The following is a 25,313-nucleotide window of genomic DNA, read 5'->3' on the forward strand; positions in this document are numbered from 1 at the left end:
ATTTCTCATGTGCTATTCTAAATCAGATATGGATGGCAGCAACTTTTTCTTTCTTTTTCTTCCAGACGGTATTGTTTGCCAATGTAGAAGTGTGACCACTACATGTCAGCAACAATTTTATGAAACAGCCTGGGATTGCGAACTACAAACAAAAGTCCCCTACTTCAGAATGTTAAATAAAACTGTTATTGTATCAGTTTTATATTCTGAGCTATAATCCTCCGAATACTTATTATAAGCTACATGTGCAACTGGTCTACCTCATATACTAATGCTGCTTTTATTCTGCAAGAGATACATAATGACTAATTCCACATGTAACTTTGGCTCAAATGGTCCCATGGAGCTTGAGTAATCAATACAAAAAAAAAAAAAAAAAAAAAAAAAAAAAAAAAAAAAAAAAAAAATTGCCAGGTAGTGAGTGCCTTGCATCAATACACCTGCAGGTCGAGATTTACATCTTCTCCAGGATGCAGAGAACTGCCCTGTAACACACAATGTCCCAGAGTCATTGTACGAGGCAGTTAATATGGCACGCACAAAAATTATGGTTTTAAATACCTCATAATATTAATGATGTTCTAGCTCTTAAAACTTGGTGTGTACATACATCTGAGCTCCATTTACTCACCATTTAGCAACCTTTAATATGAGTAAGTACATATGAGTCATGACCCCTGATTTTAAGGAATGAAAATTCCACAATACAATATGAAGAAAAGATAATTTTACTTATTACATACTGGATGCAGCACAATTTGTAGGCAAATCTTGAAGAATTCAAAAGCTACCCAGGAACACGATTTTTACCACTGCCTTTAAAGGACAGATGGAAGCAGCATGTGTCCATATGTTAGATACAAGAGTAACTACAATGTGGAAAGGATAGATTGCTGTGGCTCCATAACTCTTAAATTGCTACTCACCATATGGAGGAGGCCAATTCACACAAGCCAACTCACATAAACATGACCACTGCCTAAGGGCATTAGATCCGAGTGGGGGAGTCTGGCCCTAGTGCCCTGACAATCGAGCTTTTGTGAATGTGTGCATTTTCTACTGCAGAAGAAGTACTTTGACTTAAAGCTTTAATATTTTAGTAGTCTTTTTCACTGTGCCTCTCTGTGACTCAGTGCCTCCTCTGTATGACAAGTAGCAATTTACGATTTCCATAGTGTTGTGATCCCATCCTGGAATTTTCACTGATAGCTGTAAGAGTTATGGATGATCACAATATAAATGGTATCATCAGAAACATTATGTGCTTCCCAAGTAACCTGAGTAAAGAATGAAAATATGAATTAACATTTAAACAATATGGACAAAGGTCTAAATTATAAAAGGATATGAAAGTATGGCAACATTTAAAATTTTACAGGTGGAGGTAATGAGGATCTGAAAAAAAGATCTAAAACAGCTAAAAAAGCAATCCAAGGAAAGTAATGTCAATTTTTATATTTATGTTTAAAAAGTATCTACTAAGATGAACGACACTGTGAGAGTATAAATTAGTTGACGACCTTACTTAAAGTTCAAATTAATTTTTTTATGAGGGCTATTTTTTTTCAACCTCCAATGGGGCATAACAGAAAGACAAATGCGAATCACAAAAAGTTTTTATCACCAGGAGTCAAGCACAGTTACAGTTACTTCTCCACATAGTCACTGTAAAGATTAAAATATTTGTCCTATAAATAGACAAGCTTTTCAATACTGTATTCATAAAAGGTTGCTGTCAGCCTATGGAGACAGGTTTTCATGCTCTCTTGTAGTACCCTGTTGGTTCTGAAGCACTGTCCTCCCAAACCTCTCTTCAGCTGCTAAAAAGGAAGAAAGTCCTAGGTACTAGACCTGAGCTGCATGCCTGGTGACTGGACACTTCCCAGTGAAACTGCATAAGCAGCTGTTGGGCTACTGTAGCAGTATGTGGTTTCACATTGTCACGAATCAAAACAATTCCAGATGACAGCATTCCTCCTGTGCTTTTGTTATGAATGGCTCTCCACAGGTGATGTAATATCTGGCAGTATGCATCTGCAGTGATTGTTGTCACTGACTCCATAAACTCCAAAGCAACACACCTTTCTCATACCAGAAAACAGTAGTCATGACTTTCATGTAGTTGTAAGTTTGTTTGCACTTTTTGGGTATTTTTGGGGAGTGAATTTGCATCCACTGTTTGGAAAGTTCCTTTGATTCTGGATTGTTATAAAGAATCCACATTTCATCCCCAGTCACAATAGAGCTCAAAAAATCTTCCCCATCATCAGCATAACATGTGAAAAAGGATAAGGCTAATGTCACATGCCATGATTCATGGTCCTGGGACAACTTTTTGGGAACCAACCAGAGTGCACAAAGATTTTGATAGCATAGGCATTCTGTAACAATACTGAACAGAACTGATCCTGAAACATCCAGAAAATCCATAGACAACCTTTGTCTCTCTTGAACTGCTTGATCGACTTAGTTTACAAGGTCCTCACTACCGACAGACTTGTGTCCTTGTCAACCTTCATCCTGGACATCTGTTTAGCCTTCTTTAAATTTCCTACACCACTCATGCAACACCTTCACTCATACAGTTTGCACCCTAAACATGGCTCATTCTGAAATAAATTCCTACTGTGCTATTCCCTTCCTGCTGCAGAAAACGAATGATGCTTCGCAACTCGCACTTGGTGGGAGAATCAATGATGGCGGCCATTTCTTAGTGCCTGTAGCTCAGCTCCAACTAATGTACTGAACTTGGCCGTCGTGGGTGTTATGGTGGGGTGCACACAAAACCTCACAATAACATGTGTTATGCCACTTGTTTCCCCAGAGTCTTACCCTCTAATGAAGTACACCTTAAGAGTGAAGAGACAGGAGTAGTTATTCACAGAAGGAAGCATGCGACAAATTTTGCATTGGACATGGGGAGGAGCAGGGGTTGAGGAGTTATCAGATGAATAATTTGAGAAAAAGAAGAGTTCAGAAGAGATATCATGGGAAGAACGTCAAGGGTAACAGAAAGTTACTTTGGAATTATAAGTAGTGACCCAATTCTGGAGATTTCAAAAAATCATAGGCCCAGTCTATGCATTCCATGCCAAGACAGTACTGTGCAATATGATATATGCCTTTTTGATGGTTTTCAGATAGATCAATAGTTTTTGTAGCTAGCTAAGATAGGTAGAAATCTATTGGCTGCTGGGATGAGTTTAAACATGTTACCATGGTATGAATAACCTGTAATGGTGCAAAATTCGTCATCAGTCACCTGTAATGTATCCTTTCCCTCATAGTTTATCACTTATCTTCATCAGTCTTCACAATTTGTCTTGTCTTTACTGTTTAAAATTAAACATTTTTTTACTTTCTTACCACTGATTATGACCCCCCTTTTTCTCTCAACTTCTGTCCTGACCTTTGCGTCAATTTACACCCTATTATTCTTTCATGTTTAGCTGTAATCTCTTGACATTTTAATTACCAAGAAATAATTGTTAGTTTGAATTTGTGCCCATCATTACTGCACAATTATATCCTAGACCTTGTGCTTCTCCTCATGCAGGGACTGGAATGTCTTTTCCTTTCCTTCAGCCAACTTTCCTTGGCCTTTCTTTTTCCCATTCTGTTTCTTCCATTTTCTCTTGGAGCACCCTCTTGTCTATGCTGGTGATGCCTAGTAAGTAGAAGCTTCTATCTTTGTTTGACTGTAGCTTCAAGTTCAGGAGAAATGTTAGTTTGAGTGGCTATGCAAGACAGACACAATGAAAGAAATAGATGGCTGCATTTGATCAATGAAAAGATTAATGAGTTCAAAGAAGAAGAAGAAGAAAGAGAAGACTGAGAAGGAAAGGTGATTTTTTTTATTTTTTATATTATTTATTTATTTTTTTATAGGGAAGTATCACTCAGGACTGGATGGGTTGGAACACACACTATCTTGTTGTTATCTATTACCGACAGAAAGTGTTTGCTAACTCTTTCTCCAGAAGAAAAGAGGCTTTAAATCTTATCATTACTAAGATATGAGGAAGTGTTCTTGCCAACTTACATTTCTCACTGTTTCACCATCAATAGTGTCTGGTGCGATGTGTTTGTTCACAAACAACAATGCAGAAAGGTAGCCTGCCCTTCCATATAAAATTTCATCTGGTAGGTCTGATTTTAAACTCATTATTTGGGGCAAGTAAGATTTAAGCCTAGGAAAACACAAAATACTAGCAGTCAACACATACAGGATATACAATTAGGATTAATGGGCCACAATTAAAGCAACTACTTTGCTATAAAAGAACATTTTCAACATAGTATTTATAATTTGTACCTTTTTATCAGTTCATTAGAATTATCTGTCAACCCTTGCTTATGATATACAACAGCTCCAAGAGCCAGAGGTCCAGCATCACCAGTCAGGAAAGTAATTCGATGATTTTTCAGTTTTGGTAATACTGTATCAATAATTTCAGAGGCACGCTGTAAAGTAATGTTCATAATATATATCACTCTGAATGTAATCAAGAATAAGCTGATTCCTGCAAAGGAGAAAACAGTAACCAGTGACTGTTACTAATGCTATCTGTTTACACAAATAGCACCTTTACTGGTTTTGAACTGGCAGGTTCATCTTCAGTTGGCTGCTCACACTTAGATAACATTTCTTGTGGCTTTCATTTGCTGTCAGCTGCTCCCTTTGAACTTATCAGTTCAAAATTGGTAACAATACTATTTGTCCAAATAAACAGCATTATTAACAGGGGCTTGTTACTGTTGTCTCCTGTGCAGGAATCAACTTGTATTTTGTACACACAATCAAAGTACAAAATATCAGTTTTCAACAAAATGGCAATAAACAAAGAATGTCTAAATATTTTAGTTCCACATATTTTCCACAACACAAATGGAAAAAATGCATAATGTACAGTAATGTAGCACAATTTGTTTTTGTTTGGGTTTTTACTTGCACCTGCGAAAATTTTTCTTGGCTGACAGATATTTAAAACAAATAAAAGCTTTACTATGAATGTGTTAAACACACACTAAAACATTCCACCTTAGTAACTGGAAGGAGCTGCACCAGGCTAGGTGGTTGTTTTCACCAGCCACAACTAGTCACTTCTTCCAGACAAACATGGTCCTAAGCCTTAATAGAGAGGTCACTGCACGCTGGGGGAATTTGTATTGTGCCACAATAAGTACTGTGCATGTATTATATTGTATTGTATTGTATTTATTGGTCCAGTAAATCTTACATGTACAGTACAGCACATCAGATATTGGACAGGTCAAAGTATATCTTACAATTAAAATACTTTAGAAACTAGAAAATAATGTTCACAAAATTTTACAGCACTTCATATACTGGGCAAGTCAATGTGTAAGTTATAATTAAACCACATTAGAAACTTGAAGTTTACAACTGAATACATGTATAAGCCAATATTAACAATTACAGTATTTGCATGATCCTCACTTAAGCTCTAAGGATTTTTGAGGAACTCTTCTACACTATGAATTGACATGTACACTAGAGAATTACATTCACAGAATTTTACTTCATATACTGGGCAAGTCGGTATACAACTTATACCTGAACCCCATTAGAAACTTGAGAATTACATCTGAATGTATTTATAGGCCAGTATTAATGGTTGCAGTATTTTCATAATCATCTCTTAGACTCTTGAGGATTTTGGAGGAATTCTTCCACGCTATAAAAGCAATGTGTCAACAGATATGCTTTTAATGCTGCTTTAAAATTTTTTACATCAGTCTTTACTTTAATTTCTCTTGGCAATTTATTGTAGATAATTTTTCCATGGTGTAATGCTCCTTTTTGGCATAGACTGGTTTTTGTATGGAGTACATGAAAGTCAGTTTTCTGTCTTGTATTATGATGAACATTTTCATTTTTGGGGAGGATACTAGGATTTGTTATTGTATATTTCTTTATAAACATTGCACTTTCAAATAGGAAAATACATGGAAGGGGAAGAATCCCCATCCTTTTAAATAATGGTCTACATGGTTTGTTCCTTTTTATTCCAGCCATGATTCTCACTATTCTTTTTTGCATCCTGAAGAGTTTTAGGCAGGATGGGCGAGTTACCCCAGAAAGTGATCCCATATTTTAGGACAGAACGTATATTGGAGTAGTAAACTGTCATTAGACAGTCCTTATGACAGCAGTTTTCTAGCACTATCATTAAATAACACATGATACTTAGTTTCTTTAATATGTTGTCAATGTGAGTTTCCCATCTAAGATTATCCTGTAGCCAGACCCCCAGAAATTTTGTATCTGTGTCTGACATCTGAATTCTCTTGACATTATGAAAATTTAAAGCTACTGTTTTACTTTTATTTATTATTAGTTTTGTTTTGGTTGAACCAGTTTACAACATTTGTTAATGCCTCAGACAGTCTTGTCTGTAGTATCTCTGCAGTCTTCCCACTGACTAATATGCTTGTGTTATCTGCAAACTGGATAGTGCTATGGTACTGGTTGGTTGATGTTAGGTCATATATATATATCAAAAATAGGATGGGGACCAGTACCGAGCCCTGCGGTACTCCATATTTTACTGCTTTATAATCAGAATAGTGTTTTGTTGATTTATTTTCTTTGTGAAAATGTATTTCTACTACTTGCTTGCGGTCAGTAAGATATGATCTAATCCAGCTGTTAGGCATACCTCTGATACCAATTCTTTCAAGCTTCTGCAGCAATAGGGTGTGGTCTGTGATGTCGAAAGCCTTAGACAGATCAAGGCATATGCCAGTTACTTTTTGTCCACTATCAATTTTTTCGAGTACTTCACCCAGAAATTCATATATTGCTGTTTCTGTTGATCGGCCTTTCCGGAAGCCATGTTGGGTTGTGGATAATATTTTGCACTTTTCTAGAAAATCTAGCAACCTCTTATGAAAAAATTTTTCTAGTATTTTCGAAAATGTAGATAGCAAGGCAATAGGTCTATAATTGGCTATGTCTTCTTTCTTACCCTTTTTGAACAGTGATTTCAGTTTCACTGTCTTTAAGCAGGAAGGAAAGACTCCATTTGTTAATGAACTGTTGAAAATGTGGGCTAATGGTATTGCAATGAGGTCACCCACATTTTTGATGACATAATCTGGAATCTCATCCACACCTGTTGAAAATTTTGTTTTTAACTCTCTAATTGATAGTATAATTTCCTTAGGGTTGGTTGGAGTAAGAAATAGGGAGTTGCAGTTTCTATTTTGATTGGATGGTGTTGTAGCAGGATTTTTATTTGAAGATTTTATGTCAGATAGTAATTTTTCACTAATATTTGCAAAGTATGTATTAAAAGCATTGGCTACTTCTTCTGGATTTGTAATTTTTTTGCCATCTTGGATTACCTGGAGATTTACATTTGGGAGGTCTCATTTCCTACTTGTTCTCTGACTATCTTCCACATGGCTTTCATTTTGTTCCTGACCATTTTTATATGGTGATCATTTGTTGTTTTTTTAGTTTCTTTTATGACTTTGTGAAGCACTCTCTTATAATTCTTGAAATATACCAGAAATTCTTCTGTAACATTTTGTGTTTTTGGGATTTCATAAAGTCTCCTCTTTTCAGCACATGATATTTTAATGCCTTTCGTCAGCCATGTAACATTTCTTTTTCTAGTTTTTAATGTTTGGTTTTTAACTGGAAAAGAAATATTGAAATAATGGGAGAATATTTCCATGAACATGTCAAACTTTTTACATGTGTCCTCATAGTTGTCTATATCATTCCATGTTTCTTTTTTCAGTAAGTGCCTGAAGTGTTCTAGGTTGTGCTTGCTAAAATTTCTACCTTTTCTTGTCATTTGTTGTTCAGTATTTCCTGCAGTCTCTACTGGGAATTCAATACACTGTGCATAATGATCACTGAAACCTGTATTCATATTTCCAGATTTGTATAAATATTTATCTGTATTTATTAGTATCTGATCTATAGCAGTGCTTTACGATTTGGTGACTCTGGTGGGGGATTTGATATTTGTATGTATATTGTAGGTTTTTAATAAGGCCTCAAGGTTTAATCTGACTTTTGAGTTCTTGTTGAAATCTATATTAAAGTCACCACATATGATGGTTGTTTTACTAACTATTTTTATACTGTTAAGTGCCTTCTCAAGATTTTCAATGAAAGTAGTTACGTTTCCATCTGGGCTTCTATATATGCAAATAACAATTATATTTAAATTTGTCAGTTGTGTAGCAGAAATTTCGAAGTTTTGCTCTTCCCCTAGCTGGTTAGTGAACTTTAAATTATTGTGTTTGACGTCCTCTCTAACATATATGCATGTTCCTCCATGCATGGAGGTTTTCCTACAAAAAAAAAAGATGAAAGGGTAAAGCCCTCTATCCTTGTGTGATGTAACATATTTTCTGATAACCAGTGCTCACTAACACATGTAACTGACACTTCTTGTAGTTAATCTGATAACAATATTTCTATCCCATTAACTTTATTCGATAAGGATTGTACATTTTGGTTCAGGAGCATAAATTTTGACGATGACTTATTTACTAGGTTGTTTTGGCCTACCTTATGTTCGACAGCTGCACATGACATATCATTTTTAACATATCTCCTTAGCTGGTTCATCTGCTCTAATTCATTACGCTAAATTCCCACGTGCCCTAACTTTCTCCCTAGATGATGCACATGAAGCAGTGTCCCGAACAGCCTGGAGTGGTTTCTCTGAAAGGTGCATGTGCTGATAGGCTTGGGGTGCACTCAGTTTCATGGATTGTTGACGAATTTCATTTCTCCCTCTCCAGTGCCCTCAAGATCACCTTTATCTATGAATCACAGCAGTGAATTCATTTAGTAAATATATCTTGAGACCAAAATCAGGCCAAACCAGAGAGCTGTTTACATCATCTACATTTTTAGACCCGTTAGTGTAGACTGGAAAGCTTGTGACACTGATTTAAAATGTAATTTTATGATATTTTTAAAAATGTACTCTGGGCACCCTCTCTTTTGTACTTTGTCAAATCTAAATGAATTTTGGGCCTTTATAGCAGCCATGATAGGTGATGCCTCCAACCAGTTGATTCATAGACCTAATTTTCAAAATCCTGCCTGGTCTGCACAAAAGCCTTATAAAACTGTAGTAGGTATGCTTCACTGATCCCCAAAGACCTGCAGCCGAGCCCCTAACAATGTTAACCATTTCAAGAAACCTTGCTTTCAAGGCTCTCATATGCTAGAGCCAGGAGAGATTTTGTCAGTAACAACATACAGAGACTGAATCTCTTGTGCTGAGAATCGTGTGTCTAGTTAAAAATACAGGTCTTAGTGAATGACGGATGTCAACACACACAATTTCTGTGCCTAGAATTTACAGCCTGCGCATGCAGCCCACTATTCCATTATCAGTTGCAACTAACAGTACTCTCCTTATTGTGGACACTGCTTTTATTGTGGGGAAACAGTGCCATGACAAGAAGGACCATATAGGTAGTCATCCCTGAAAGTCTTGTTGCTGGAGCTGCCTTCAAATGGTATTTTTATGTTTTTCGGTCGAGAGAGATTCCTATGGGATGTTACCTACAAAAGAAAGGCTACTGCAGAGTCATCTCTGGCATAGTCATGTTATGAAGGGTGTACTGATTCTACACAGAAAGCAGCTGAGGAACTGACTTTATTCTCAAGAAATCAAAGATGAGTTCTCCATACATTATAAGACTTTATCACATGGATCATGAGGGCAACATTGCTGTAGCCATTAAGGCTTGTACATTTCACAAATTTCACAAGAGATATAAAAATAACTTTCTTCTATGAAACAAGAAAATGCCCTGTCAGCTGCATAAAATTAAGAAAAGGGGGGAAGGCTTTCTTTTTTCTTCTTGTGAGGTGCCAGGAACTGCTGAAATGTATCTTTTTGTGACAAAGGTGCCATGTCAATAGGAATGGACAGTTTGAAACCATCTCCCAAATGGAGAAGGGACAGCTGTAAATTTCCTCATTGTTTTAACAAAAGACCCACTCACTGTTCTGGATGATGATTTTGTGATGATTACAAGCTGGATGTTGGTTGAAAATAGCTGTTAATTCTGTTCTGCACTGCCCGGACTGTCCTGTGAAGACAACTACTGTTCATCACACAAGTAACTGCAGATTCTTCCATTGCTCAAAAATTCACCTGACAGTCTCACGAAATATACAATAATTTCATGTGGCTCAACAGCCTTATGGAAGCCTTTCAACTAATGTCACTTTGTCAAGTAGTGTGCCCTAATTCTACCTCAGTAATCCTAGCAGAGAAAGTGGACCTACAGCTTAACGTTGAATACGAATCTTAACATCACTGAGAAATGAAGCCAAAGTTATATTTAGACTGAAAAATTTCTGTCATTCGACCGGGATTTGATTCCATAATCAACTGGTTACGAAATAGACACTCTGTTACTAGCCTCTCTCATGTACTACTACTGACTTGGTGGAATAATTTGTAAGAGTTTAGGAATTAGTGCTGCAATGCCTTTTGCTCTCTTTAACAACACTGTGGCACTCTGACCTCACTACCTGAAAGGCTTTGAGATTCACTGCAGTTACTTGGTATTTGAATTATTGTGAAGTTACACACTTGATTCTGATTGCAGAATGCTTCTCTCCTCATTTCACCATTCATTGAAAACAATATTGCAGAGCTGCAATTGCTTACTTTTTATACTAGTAATGTTGAGCTAAAGCCTTTATTTTTGTAAGAAAATGGTTACTGACATTGTGAGTGCGCTTTGTCAGTGATCATGTAGAATAACTACAGCAAGTGACACAACAATAAAAATGATATTTGATGAGTGCAAATGTTTTGAGGAACCGATGGTTGCTTTTAGTACTATATGTTCAGACTTTTCTTAACATGCATCAGACTTATGTCAGGGAAAATATAAGAATTTTGTTAAATGTAGAAAACTGGTACTAACTATACCGGGTGTCTCTCGTATGAGTCGCCAGGTGCATTTTCTCGTGTGTTTCAGTCGACATTTACAATTTCTTTTTTTGCAACAAGTAGCTGGGGTCAGCCCAAATAAATCCTACTCATCACATCTTCCACATGATGCCCAGCATCAACAGAAAGCATTGGTTTGTTTCTGATTACAAACTTAATTATTTTTAAAGTGGATTTTTACGTGCCCATATGACAGAGTGGTCCCAAACTGGTCTAGTGCAACATTCCTTTTATCAATGTATATTAACAGGACAGTAAAACTCAAAGAATACACAATACTCCAGCAGCGACTTACCAGCACTGCTACATGGCTGCAGTAGTTAGCACGGGTCACGGCAGTAGTGATAGGCTGGAGTACTATTATTCTTCGTGCTTTACTGTCCCTATTAATATAATTGATAAAAGGAATATCGTATTAGGCTTATTTGGGATCGCTCTGTAGAAGGGGCACACAAAATTCCACTTTCAATATAATTTTGATTGTAACAGGAAACAAACCAACACTTCCCATTGATGCCAGATACTGTATAAAAGATATGATGATCAGAATTTGTTTGAACTGACTCCAGCTACACCTTGCAACAAAAAAAGTTGCACACATCTGCAGAAACACCAGAGAAAAGTGCTTGAAGGCTCTTGGGAGAGACACCCTGTACATTCTAAAACTGGTAATCTGTAGTATGAGAAGATCTGAAGAATTATTTGAATTTAGGAATGAATTGTGAAGTTGCTAGTAGTCTCTGTTACCTTTTGTGGTGTAATGATTTTCTGCAATGAAGCAGAGAAAGATGACATAAGATCTAAATCGGGGAAGAAATTTTAATTTTTCTACTTTACAAATCATGGATTAGGCATTCGGTCTGTTATGTCTTCACAGATTAGCTCTTCTTACATCTTCCAATTTCTCTTCTTCATGCCTGTTTATAAGCTAAGGCTTATACACTGAAGAGGCAAAGAAACTCGTACGCCTGCGTAAAATCATATAGGGCCCCTGCAAGGATGCAGCACACGACATGGCATGAACTTGACTAATGTTTGAAGTAGTGCTGGAGGGAATTGACACCATGAATTCTGCAGGGCCGTCCATAAATATGCAAGAGTACGAGGGAGTGGAGATCTCTCCTGAACAACACATTGCAAGACATTCCAGATACGCTCCATAATGTTCATGTCTGGGGAGTTTGGCAGCCAAAAGTGTTTAAACTAAGAAGTGTGTTCCTGGGGCCACTCTGAAGCAATTCTGGATGTGTGGGGTGTTGCATTGTTCTGCTGGAACTGCCCAAGTCTGTTGGAATGCACAATGGACATGAATGGATGCAGGTGGTCAGACAGGATGCTTACGTAGGTGTCATCTGTCGGAGTCGTATCCAGACATATCAGAGGCCCATATAACTCCCACTGCACATGTCCCACACCACCGCAGAGCCTCCACCAGCTTGAACAGTTCCCTGCTGACAAACAGGGTCCATGGATTCACAAGGTTGTCTCCATACCTGTACATGTCCATCTGTTCGATACAATTTGAAATGAGACTTGTCCGAACACGCAAAATGTTTCCAGTCATCAACAGTCAAACATCAGTGTTGATGGGCCAAGGCGAAGCGTAGAGCTTTGTGTCGTTGCGAACGGTACATGAGCGGGCCTTCAGATCCGAAAGCCAATACCGATGACATTTTGTTGATGCTTTGCATGCTGAAACATGTTGATGGCCCAGCACTGAAATCTGCAGCAATTTGCAGAAGTGTTGCACTTCTGTCACTTAAACAATTATCCTGAGTCGTCCTCAGTCCCGTTCTTGCAGGATCTTTTTCCGTCCGCAGCAATTTTGGGGATTTGATGTTTTACTGGATTCCTTATATTCACAGTTCACTTGTGAAATGGTCATATGAGAAAATCCCCACTTCATCGATACCTCAGAGATGCTGTGTCCCATTGCTCTGGTGTTGACTGTAAAACCAAGTTCAAACTCACTCAACTCTTGATAACCTGCCACTGTAGCAGGAGTAACGGTCTAACAACTGTGCCAGGCACTTGTTGTCTTATATAGGCACTGTCTTATACAGACTGTTGTTTGCAGCACTCTTTTCTGCCTGTATACATCTCTCTGTGAATACACATGCCTATAACAGTTTCTTTGGCGCTTCAGTGTGTAAAATATATGAGAAGCTGTTCACTGTCCATTTTTTGTGCATGTTCTTACCAAGTGGTGTGGTATTTGGTTACTCTTCTTTCAGTTGGCTCAACTTTTAGTTCTTGGCATATTGTTTCATTTCATATGTGGTGTTTTCTAGAATACCCTATTGTTGCTCTTAGAAATTTAATTTCTGTGCTTTGCATTTTATCTAACATTCTTTTTTTTACGTACCCACGAAGAGTGCTGGAAGAGAGACAGTTTTGTAAAATTTTACTCTCATTTGTTGTCTAGTCTTCTTCTTAAATAAATAAGGAATAGTGCCATATATATGTTTCAAAATTTAATCAATTTTACATCTACATCTTTATTACCGTCTAGGCCAATTTGACATCTTGTATACGTGAAATGAGTAACAGATGACGTTTGTCGTAAACTCACATTACCCTATTTTCTTGAGCAACAAGAAAAACACCATTAAAGTATGCTACTTCAATACTTTCTTGTAACTCTCCGCAACTCATGCACTATGCCAAGATTAGACGTGTTAGAAGCATAATATAGCTTTCTGAGATTGTGTATTATGTATACTTGTGTTACTGAGCACCCAGGTAGTACTAATACAGCTTGTTACTCAAACAGAATGCTGACCATCTATGTGCTCTGACTGCACTAACGTGCTTTCAGTGTCATCACATAGTCTGGCTGTCTTTTGCAGCATATTTAAACAGAGCAGAGTAGAGTCTATTCCAATGAAAAGCAATTTTCTTACAGCTGTAATTACTGATTCAGCCGAGTATTCCCATTTTCTGCACAATATTTTGATTACCAACCCAGCCGTCTTCTTCAGGTGCTGTAAGTTTTGCTACTACGTTTACTAACTGCCTGGACTCCAATCAGACTGCGAGCTATTGTTCGTCTCATGCCACTATTTATAACCGAGTTCGAGTCCCGACGTCCATTGCACCCTTTGATGCTCCTCCCCCCCCCTTTTTTTAACAGAGTATGCACTGATATTCTGTAAAATACAAATTCCCTCAGTGTTTTCCAATTGTGATGGATGTGATGGTCAGTGAGATAATAAAAAACCGATCCCAAGACACCAAGAATTATTTAAACTGAAACCTCAGTTCTTATTTATTATGTTTTCTGACATCTTTACTTCAATAGACTCTTTAATCAGGTTTTACTAGAGGCAATCTGGATTGAACTCAGCTACAAATAGTGGTGTGAGACTAACAATAGCTGGCAGTGTGGCTGGAGCCCAGGCAGTGAGTACACATAACAGCAAAATGTGCAGCACTTGAAGAAGACAGCTGGGTTGGTTTTCAAAATATTGTGCAGAAAATGAAAACATCAATTTGGCTGAATACCTGGAAGTTCACTATTAATAAACCACACCAATAAAATCTGAGAGATCATGTTTTATTTTATTTTGATGTTTATCTCAAGTATGTACAGTCAGTTTCAAGACAATACTGTTCTGTCTTCAGGTACCTGTTAGGCATGCTCCACGAATACAATGTCCTAAGTACCACGCATTTTCTTCAGTTAATGGAGGTGCCTATAATGCATCTGGTACACAGTTTGATAATTTGTGTCAAACACACACTACTCTCTGCATAGAAAAGTTTTGATTTGTGGAGCACACCTAACAGGTGCACGAAGATGAGACAATATTGTTTTGACATTCATTATACATACAAAACATGGAAATAAAATATACAGCTTTAAGGATAATTTTTATCATTGCAGTAAATAAATAACTTGATAAGGTAACCAACAAGTGACTATTAGAAACGAAAGGTGTCAGTGGAATAAGAGGGGATGTAAGAAAAGAAACAAACATGGGTAGACTGTCTAGCATTCACAGATGATACTGTGGTATTGTTGGAATCGTTAGAAGAGGTGGTTAACCAAGCCATGCAACTACAGGGACAGGTGACTAAAGTGGGTCTACAGATTTCTGTCAAGAAGATGCAACATATGACAAACATCAAAGCAGCTCCTAGATGCATGATAATAGGAGAGAGAATTCAGGAAGTAGAAAGATTAAAATACCCAGGAGAATGGATAGAAACTGGGCTGACAGGAAAGGAAGCAATGGGAGCACAAATAAACTAAACGAATTTAACATACAAATTAACTATGAACATCAACAATAAGAATATTTCAGTCAATACGAAATTGAACCCTCTGAGACTTAAACTAGTAAGAACAGGAGCACTTAAGAGACTATAACTGGTGGAACGAAAGATTCTCAGGAAGATATTAGGACCTCAAAGAACAGAAAATGGTCAGTTTGGAAGACAAGCAAACCAAGGACTATATACCAAGATAGAGAGAATCTCAGACATCATCAGGGAAAGGAAGAGGTGGCTCTTTGGAAACACCATTAGAATGGACCAACGGAGGTTAACATGGCAAATAATACAGTTTCTTGTGAACAAGAAAATCAAAGTGTGCTCGGTCCAAGAGGTACAAAGGTATATGGAAGAAATGAGAATACAGGAACCGTAGACATATAGCAGTCTGGTTTTTAAATAATTTTTTTTTCGCTTTACTGGTTTTGAGGACAGAACTAGACCCAGAACAAAATCACCATGGACAGAACGGTGAAGAAGGTTGCAAAGTATGAGAATGAAAGACTTTTGGACAGGGAGAAAACCAGAATAAATGAAGCTGATGTGAATTAATGTGTTCCTCAGATGGCCAAAACGGAAAGGAGGAGGAGGAGGAGGAGGAGAAGAAATAACAATTTAAAGTTCTACAGGTATTTGGAATTGGTACAGGCTACATGCCAGGTGGCCCTACTACAAGTGTTCTATGCACATGCAAGGTACTCTGCCACCCCCATCAGTGGGCTCTCAGCCAGAGAAGTACAATCACGCTTGCTGGGGTCCAGCACGCTGCTCACGTTCAGCTGTTTGCCCAACCTTATTCATGGAATCATGGCTGTATGCAGGCGGACACTCGAGCTGTAATAGCCTACTACAGTTAATTGTTTAAACACTTTGTTAAATGGCTCTCAAAAGCTATGTCCAGTTTCAACACAGTACTAACCCATCAAACTTGTAAAGGCTTATCTGAGCGACAAAAGAGCATTTTTGCTAATCCATCAGTCTTGCCGTCTGTAGCACACAAAAAAGTTAAAATCAGCTTTTGGAAACAAGGCAGTATACACTGGAGTAACAGCCTCATCAGTTTAGGAAATAAGGCAGTACTGGTCATACAAACTAAAATCCAATATGTAAAATGTCTTTGATGTTCACATGGATAACAAGCTCAAATGGCACTGAAAGGACTTGTTTTCGCCTTTAATTGCAATTATTATTCCATTATTGTCCATTTTCTGCAGTTACGTAATTTCAAGTGTCAGCTGCAATGAATGGACCAGAATTACATGATTTCAGCCACTATGTTTAAGGTGACTACCTCTTTTTAAGTTTTATGTTTGCCTCAAGGATGTCCAAGTCCAGAGCCAAGGGGGGACTGCAGCCCTCCTCCTAGCTCTCAACTAAAGGAAAAATATATTGCAGTCAGGTGTTTTTCTTTCAGTAATGTGTATTCATTTTTTCTTTTTTAACAGGGTTGAAACAGGAACTTTTTTATGGCTACTTACAACTCACCATTAATCTTCCAAAACATTAAAAATACTCCATACCCCTAGGTCTATGCCCTGCCCCCTACATACAGTCATAGGGGCACACTTGGTTTGCCCATCATATGCTGGTATCTCAATAGCTTGGTGGCTTGTGATGATGCGTGTCAAGTACATTTTACTGATTCTGTGTACTGATGGAACTGCCACTTCTTGTAATTTTTTATTAAGCTCCCCTTCCCCCTACCAATATTAAATGTTACTTTGCTGTTCTGTTCTTTGCAGCTGCCACTTGCAAATGGCGTGCCTTGAAAATGATGTTAACAGTTAAAATTTGCCAATAGCAGAAAATAAATAATAATTACAGTTGAAAGAGGAAAATGTAATTTCTCAAGTTTTATATGACTGCAGTACCTGTGGGAGGCAAAAGTTAATGAAATGAAACTAACATATTACAAGAATGTGAGCAAAGTTCCACTCAATAAGCAGAAGTTTTGAAGAAGCTACACACAAACATCAGTCAAGAAATTGCAAACTTCTGCTGACTCAAAAGTATATTAAAATGATTCCAAAGCTGGAAACTGGTAAGACACAGGCCGAAGGCTCACAGAAAATGAATGACGAGGTACTGGGTCAAAGTTAAAGCAAGGACAGACATGGCCAAATTAACAGGGTCCATAGCTAGCCAAAATGAAACACAAAAATATTTTATTAGTTTTATCTCAACGAAATTATTTGGTTATTTACATTTGTGAATTGCACATACCTGTTTGTAATGTAAGAGGTAAAAATATACACTGTTAACAGACCTCCATTCTTGCAGTATGCATATACTTAATATCCTTTAACAGTCATTATTGTTCCCATGTAAATGTTAGGCAGAACTGGTAGATAGCGGCCGATACTGAATATTATCTCATGAGGGAGACATGAGGCTAAACTGAACTCTCTTACCAAGTTTAGTTAGCTAACAGTACCTAAAGCTCAGAATTACACAACTTTATATGATTCCTGACTTTCAGAATACTGAGTGTTATACAGCCTCTACATGCTGTAATCAGAATCTTTAAATGTTGTTGCATGAAATCAGAAATGTCCTGGATACAACCCTAAGGAATTGACATGTGTAGCTTGTATTTGAGTTCACAAAGTGTCAAAAATGGCTACTGGAGGGCCCTGATGAACTACTAGATGCCATACATGTTGCATACAAGACAGCTGAAGACGAAAATCAGACAAGCAGTGGTTCTCATCATGTTCCGAAGAAGGTCTGAAATTCCTTGCTACATTTGCCTGTGCACTGTTTTGCTAAATATGGGCTGTTGAGTTGCCTGAAAAAATGGGGCCAGGGCTGCAGTAGTTCATCTCAAAACCTTCCTTGGTCTAGCAGTTATTGTTCAGACTGCACTTAATACTTGGGAGTCAATATTACTCGTTCTAGCCAATGGTGCCTGTGGCCCGACCCAAGCTTAAGTTTGAACTCAAACTGATAATTAATCAAACACTTATATATGTGACAGCAAATAAAGAACTATGTTTAGCAATCAGTTCTTGCAACTAGTGAGCGAGTATTCAAATAAAATTCTATTACAATTCATAACTGAAGTTCACTGCTCAGTTACTTTGCAGTCTATCACCAAGTTAGCTATAATTTTTTTCTGATTCCATAACTCAGTTTCACTTCTGGAACTTCTAAGTGTTGGAACTGTATCATATGTGTCTGTATGCTATCCAGAAAAGTCCACCATATCTTCATAGTACCTTGACCTAGATACAAAACCGCACACTGACCCAAAACATTCCTTCACTGCAGTCTCAGGAAAGATCAAAAAGGGCTCCAGTCTCAAAGGGCACATTGCAAAGAAACGACAAGAATCAAACAGGCAACAGTCGGTATTGTAGTTGTAAATTGTCGTAGCTGTGTTGGAAAATTACCAGAGCTTCAAGCACTGATAGAAAGCACTGAAGCTGAAATCACTATAGGAACAGAAAGCTGGCTAAAGCCAGAGATAAATTCTGCCGAAATTTTTACAGAGGCGCAAGGATAGAGTAAATAAAGTAGGAGGTGGTGTGTTTGTGTCTTTTGGTAGTAGTTTATCTTGTAGTGAAGTTGAAATAGATAGTTCCTGCGATTTACTATGGGTTGAGGTTATACTCAACAGTCGTACCAAAATAATAATTGGCTCCTTCTACACACCCCCTCGTCTCAAATGATATAATAGCTGAACAGTTCAAAGAAAACTTGAATCACATTAAAAATAAGTACCCCACTTATGCAGTTATAATTGGTGGAGACTCCAATCTACCCTCGATTTGTTGGCGAAAATACATGTTCAAAACCGGTGATAGACAGAAAACATCTTCTGAAATTGTACTTAATGCTTTCTCTGAGAATTACTTTGAACACTTAGTTCATGAGCCCACACAAATTGTAAATGGTTGCAAAAACACACTTGACCTCCTAGCCACAAATAATGCTGATCTAATAGAGAGCGTCATGACGGATACAGGGATTAGTGGACACACAAGGCCATTGTAGCAAGGCTCAAAACATCAACCAAAACCACTAAAAATAAATGCAAAATATATCTATTTAAAACAGCAGATAAAGATTCGCTTGATGCCTTCCTAAGAGAGTGTCTCCATTCCTTCCAAGCTAATTATGAAAGTGTAGACCAGACATGGCTCAAATTCAAAGATACAGTATCGACAGCAATAGATAGATTCATACCGCATAAGTTAATAATAGATGGGACTGATCCACTATGGTACACAAAACATGTCAGAATACTGTTGCGGAAGCAACAAAAAAAGTATGCCAAATTCAGAAGAATGCAAAATCCGCAAGACTGGCTAAGTTTCATGGAAGCTCGAAATTTACTGCGGACATCAATGCAAGATGCTTTTAATAGTTTCCACAATGAAATATTGTCTCAAAATATGGTAGAAAACCCAAAGAGATTCTGGTCGTATGTAAAGAACACCAGTGGCAAAAAGCAGTCAATACCGTCACTGCGCGATAACGATGGAAATGTTACCGATGGTGGTGCCACTAAAGTGGAGTTACTAAATACTATCTTCCGTAATTCCTTCACGAAAGAAGACAAAGCAAATATTCCAGAATTCGAAACCAGAACAGCTGTGAGCATGAGTGACATACAAATAGATATCTTAGGTGTTGCTACACAACTCAAATCACTTAAGAAAGACAAGTCTTCCGGTCCAGATGGTATACTAATCAGGTTCCTTTCAGAGTATGTAGACACAATAGCGCCTTTCTTAGCAATCATATACAACCACTCACTTGACAAAAGGTCTGTTCCTAAAGACTGGAAAGTAGCACAGGTCACACCAATATTCAAGAAAGGAAATAGGAGTAACCCATTGAATTACAGACCCATATCACTGACCTCAATTTGCAGTAGGATTTTGGAGCATATACTGTACTCTAACATTATGAACCACCTTGAAGAAAATGACTTATTGATACACAACCAACATGGGTTCAGAAGATATTGTTCTTGCGCAACACAGCTAGCTTTTTATTCCCATGAAGTAATGAGTGCTGCCAACAAGGGATCTCAGACTGATTCCATATTCCTAGATTTCCAGAAGGCTTCTGGTACTGTTTCTCACAAGCGACTGTTAATCAAATTGATGATATGAATATAATAGAAGGAAACATTCCACGTGGGAAAAAATATATCTAAAAACAAAGATGATGTGACTTACCAAACGAAAGCACTGGCACATCGATACACACACAAACAAACACAAACATACACACAAAATTCAAGCTTTCGCAACAAAATATGTCTGCTTGTGTCTGTATATGTGTGGATGGATATGTGCGTGTGTGCGAGTGTATACCCGTCCTTTTTTCCCCCTAAGGTAAGTCTTTCCGCTCCCGGGATTGGAATGACTCCTTACACTCTCCCTTAAAACCCACATCCTTTCGTCTTTCCCTCTCCTTCCCTCTTTCCTGATGAGGCAACAGTTTGTTGCGAAAGCTTGAATTTTGTGTGTATGTTGGTGTTTATTTGTGTGTCTATCGACGTGCCAGCGCTTTCGTTTGGTAAGTCACATCATCTTTGTTTTTAGATATTAATCAAATTGCGTTCATATGGATTATCGTCTCAGTTACGTGACTGGATTCGTGATTTCCTTTCAGAGAGGTCACAGTTCATAATGATGGACAGTAAATCACCGAGTAGAACAGAAGTGATATCTGGCATTCTGCAAGATAGTGTCATAGGCCCTCTGCTGTTCCTGATTTACATAAATGATTCAGGTGATAATCTGAGCAACCCCCTTAGATTGTTTGCAGATGACACTGTAATTTACCGTCTAGTAAAATCATCGGATGATCAATTCCAATTACAAAATGATCCAGAGAGAATTTCTGTATTGTGCGAAAAGTGGCTATTGGCACTAAACAAAGAAAAGTGTGAGGTCATCCACATGGGTACTAAAAGAAATCTGATACATTTTGGGTATATGATAAATCGCACAAATCTAAGGGCTCTCAATTCGACTAAATACCTAGGAATTACAATTACGAGCAACTTAAATTGGAAAGACCACATAGATAATATTGTGGCGAAGGTAAAACAAAGACTGCTTTGTTGACAGAACACTTAGAAGATGTGACAAACCCACTGAAGATACAGTCTACATTACACCTGTCCATCCTCTGCTGGAATACTACTGCGCGGTGTGGGAGCCTTACGAGGTAGGATTGATGGAGGACATCGAAAAAGTGCAAAGGAGGGCAGCTCGTTTCGTGTTATCATGCGATAGGGGTGAATACACAAGTTGGAGTGGCAGTCACTGAAACAAAGGTGGTTTTCTTTGCAGCGAGATCTATTTACGAAATTCAGTCAGCAACTTTCTCTTCCGAATGCGAAAATATTTTGTTGGCACCCACCTATGTAGGGAGAAATTATGATCATATTAAAATAAGAGAAGTCAGAGCTTGAACGGAAAGATTTAGGTGTTTCTTTTTCCCACACACAATTCGAGAGTGGAATGGTAGAGAAGTAATATGAAAATGGTTTGATAAATATTGTGCCATGCACTTAAGTGTGAATTGCAGAGTAACTATGTAGATGTAGACCCCAAATGTTAAGTTCTCACTTTTTGTTCTAATCCCTAATGCCTCAGAGCACTCATTTCCCACTGGTTGTAACTTTCACTGCTTTTCTCCTTGTCACTTGTAATGCAAGTCACTATAAATTACATGAAATTTACAAGCATCTAACAAATTGTCTAGTTAAGAAAAATAATAATAACAATAAATGTGTTGGACGTGCAATAATGCAAAGAGTATTTTGATACAAAATATGGCCCAGTTCACTAAATTCTAATTAATGAAAAGCTAAATTTATTATTTGCAGTTTTGCACAAACTGTATAATTAACCTTAACTCCAACAAAAATGATCTCACAAATACATATATCATTTTACATTTGTCTTTCATTGAGTTTTATCAGATGCTAGCAAAATTTTATCGTGCTGCACAACTTGCAACTTAATCACTTAACTAGAGCAATAAGAATTAACGCAAACATAATGGTACATACTCACAAGTACCTTATATGGAAAGAAACGAAAGGAAAGCAATGCCTTAACTATGTACTGTGGTGTGTTGTTATTTGTTTGTTAATATAAAATTGAATATTGTTACTATTACATTGATATGACTTATTACTGCTAACAGACAAATAAATATGTTTATCTAGAATATTTTTCCAACAGCTGACAGTTTCCTAGATTTTCTACTTGAAATCAAGTTGTTGTTGTTTTCATACTAGCATTCTCTATCAGTGAGCCAAAACACTATGAACACTGCTCACTGTGGGACTGGATGTTGTCTTGTGAGTTTAGGAAAGTATATTAGCGGAACAGAGATGAATGGAGAATCATTCTAGTAAAGGTATGGGCCACAAATGGGAAATCACTGACATATGGGACTTTGACAAAGGGCAGATAGTTATGGGCTGGCTTTCGGGAATGAGTAACTTGGAAACAGCAAATACGGTCTGCTGTTCACATGCTACTGTTGTGACCTTCATGGAAAATGGTTGAAATACAGTGAAACCACGAGTAGGTGGCAAGACGTTGGGCAGTGATATGTGGCAGATTGATGACAGGGTTCAACACTGGTGCAAGAACAAGTGTTGCAGGTCACACTGTTCAGCAATCATGATTGAACATGGAGATCTGCAGCAGATGACCCACTATGTGTTCTCATGTCAACCCAGTGACATCATCAATTATGAAACTTCCTGGCAGATTAAAACAGTGTGCCGGACTGAGACTCGAACTCGGGACCTTTGCCTTTCGCGGGCAAAGGTCCCGAGTTCGGGTCTCGGTCCGGCACACAGTTTTAATCTGCCAGGAAGTTTCATATCAGCGCACACTCCGCTGTAGAGTGACAATTTCATTCTACAATCATCAATTATGATTAATAAGAGTATAATACTCTTCTCATTCCACACACACACACACACACACACACACACACACACACACACACAGAGAGAGAGAGAGAGAGAGAGAGAGAGAGAGAGAGAGAGAATCACAATCATTTTCCAAACAACAATTTTGCCCCACACAGTCTCATTCAACACTTATGTTGAAGGGACACACTAACATCTGCTTGATGACTCTTTGCTTACAGAAATTTGTTACAGACACACAAGAGACAGCACTAGTAGGTTAAGCTGTTTACTTTGGTCCTTACAGTTGTAATCACTTTTTGCTGGTAAACTTTTCTATATATTCTCAAAGTCTGTATTTATGTGGTAATTTTCATAAATATTAGTTTATAAAAGGCTACCCTGGAACTAATGTTTTAATGTTGACGGATTTAGCCATTTGTCAGTAATCAGCAACAAACTGGTACAAAAAGTTTACGAAGAAATGTGGAAAACTGCATTTCATGATCTCAAGTATCACAGCTTTCTGTAAATTTCTCAGTGTGTTTTACATGAGAAAGTGAGTAACAAATTAAGGTATCACAAGTTCTGTGCTTGTTGGGCTCCAAAACTCCTTTTGGAGAACCACAATACCTGAAGGATATTGACATCTTTGGACTTCTTTCTGTATTACAATGTCAACAGACAAGGCCTATAGAAGAGATACGTGACTGGTGATGTGGAATACATTTCCTATGCTAATCTGGAGACAAAAAGATCAATTATGTGTCTTGCTATCTTACCCAACAAACCAAAGGAAGCCTTTCACACTTGTTAGTGTGAAACGTTACAGTGACCATTTTTCAGGAGAAATCTGGAATCATGCTTATGGACTTATAGATAATGGAAGGACAATCAATGCTGAGGAATTGCAAAAACTCAGAAGAGCCTGTCAAAACAAGAGATACTGTTTTCTGACAACTGGTGTCATGTTTTTGTACACAATATTCAGTCAGACTCTCCCGTGCAACCACACTGTGTCAGCTGAAATGGGAAGTTATTGAACATTTGCTTTACAGTTCAGATTTAGTAGCAAGTGATTTCCACATCTTCCTACATATGAAAAGGTGGCACAGCTTCCAGAATATTGACTCCAATGAAGAGTTACAAGATGCTGTCGTGGACTAGCTGAAAAGTCAGGATGCAGAATTTTATGCACAGGGAATTTATCAATTTGTGAAGAGACATGACAAATACTTAAATCTGAATGGTTACAATGGAGAGGAGTAATGCAATGGCGTAGGTTTGAAATTTTTCTAACAAATTTGCTGGAAGTATTCCAGTGCTTTATTTATGGTCTAATGACCATTTCATTCTGGAATTACTACAGGAACATCTTACTGTGCTACTAGTTACACTTCATTATAGGTGTTTGGTGTCACTAGATGAATCATTTCACATCAATATTGGAATTTGGTCACTTCTATTTTATATCAACTGAATATTTTAGTAGCCAGTAGTAACATCTGTGTGAAAAGTGAGTGCTGAATCATGATGTTAAATCTGCTAATGCTAAAATGCATATGTGTTGCTGAACTACTATCATTAGCATCCCATTCCATAGCAGCAGATCTGCATACCAAACCAAATCCTATCAATCATGGAACTCCACCTATAATGGCCAACTGACACGTCAATTGACAAACCCATAATAAAGCCAAATCACAGCACACTTATGATGCACTCTCGCTTTAAGATAATAGTTCAGATTTTAATAACTATCAATCTCCTTCCTAACTCATTCATTTATATCTACTAGCAACAAGTAGTTCTAATCTGAAAGTACGGGAGACTGCAGAATGAGATTTCCACTGATTTGATCAATGCCAAGCTGTGACCTTTATGGTTGTGATCAACTTAAGCATATCAACCAAAATTTCATAATGCTTAAACTTAAATCACTCATCCACAAGTCGCTTAGCCGCACATTCTGCCAGCCTGTCTTTCTCTGATTATAAGAAAGGTTATCATGTCTCTAGAGTAATAGATGCAGCCACATCACTTTCTCCCCCTATAATAATAACAGTAGCACTCAATCTGCCCCCATTTCCAACCTTCTCAAGTGGCAATCTACCTCCAGTTGCCTTAGCCTAAGCTTACTTTACAGTGAGGTCCATTGCTTCTGAACA

At 37.7% G+C, this 25,313-nt stretch overlaps 1 protein-coding gene across 1 annotated transcript in view; it reads right to left on the minus strand.

Annotated features, from left to right (window-relative positions):
• The window catches only part of LOC126253528 (lanC-like protein 2), a 158,942-nt gene that overhangs the window by 68,849 nt on the left and 64,780 nt on the right, over window positions 1–25,313 (minus strand). Inside the window, exons 3-4 of the mRNA XM_049954912.1 lie at window positions 4,316–4,464; window positions 4,043–4,190 (exon numbers count right to left, since the gene is read on the minus strand). Coding sequence (XP_049810869.1) covers window positions 4,043–4,190; window positions 4,316–4,464 — 297 coding nt within the window. The remainder of the gene's footprint in view (window positions 1–4,042; window positions 4,191–4,315; window positions 4,465–25,313) is intronic.

The sequence above is a fragment of the Schistocerca nitens genome, chromosome 4, assembly GCF_023898315.1.
Source record: "Schistocerca nitens isolate TAMUIC-IGC-003100 chromosome 4, iqSchNite1.1, whole genome shotgun sequence".
Lineage (NCBI taxonomy): Eukaryota > Metazoa > Arthropoda > Insecta > Orthoptera > Acrididae > Schistocerca > Schistocerca nitens.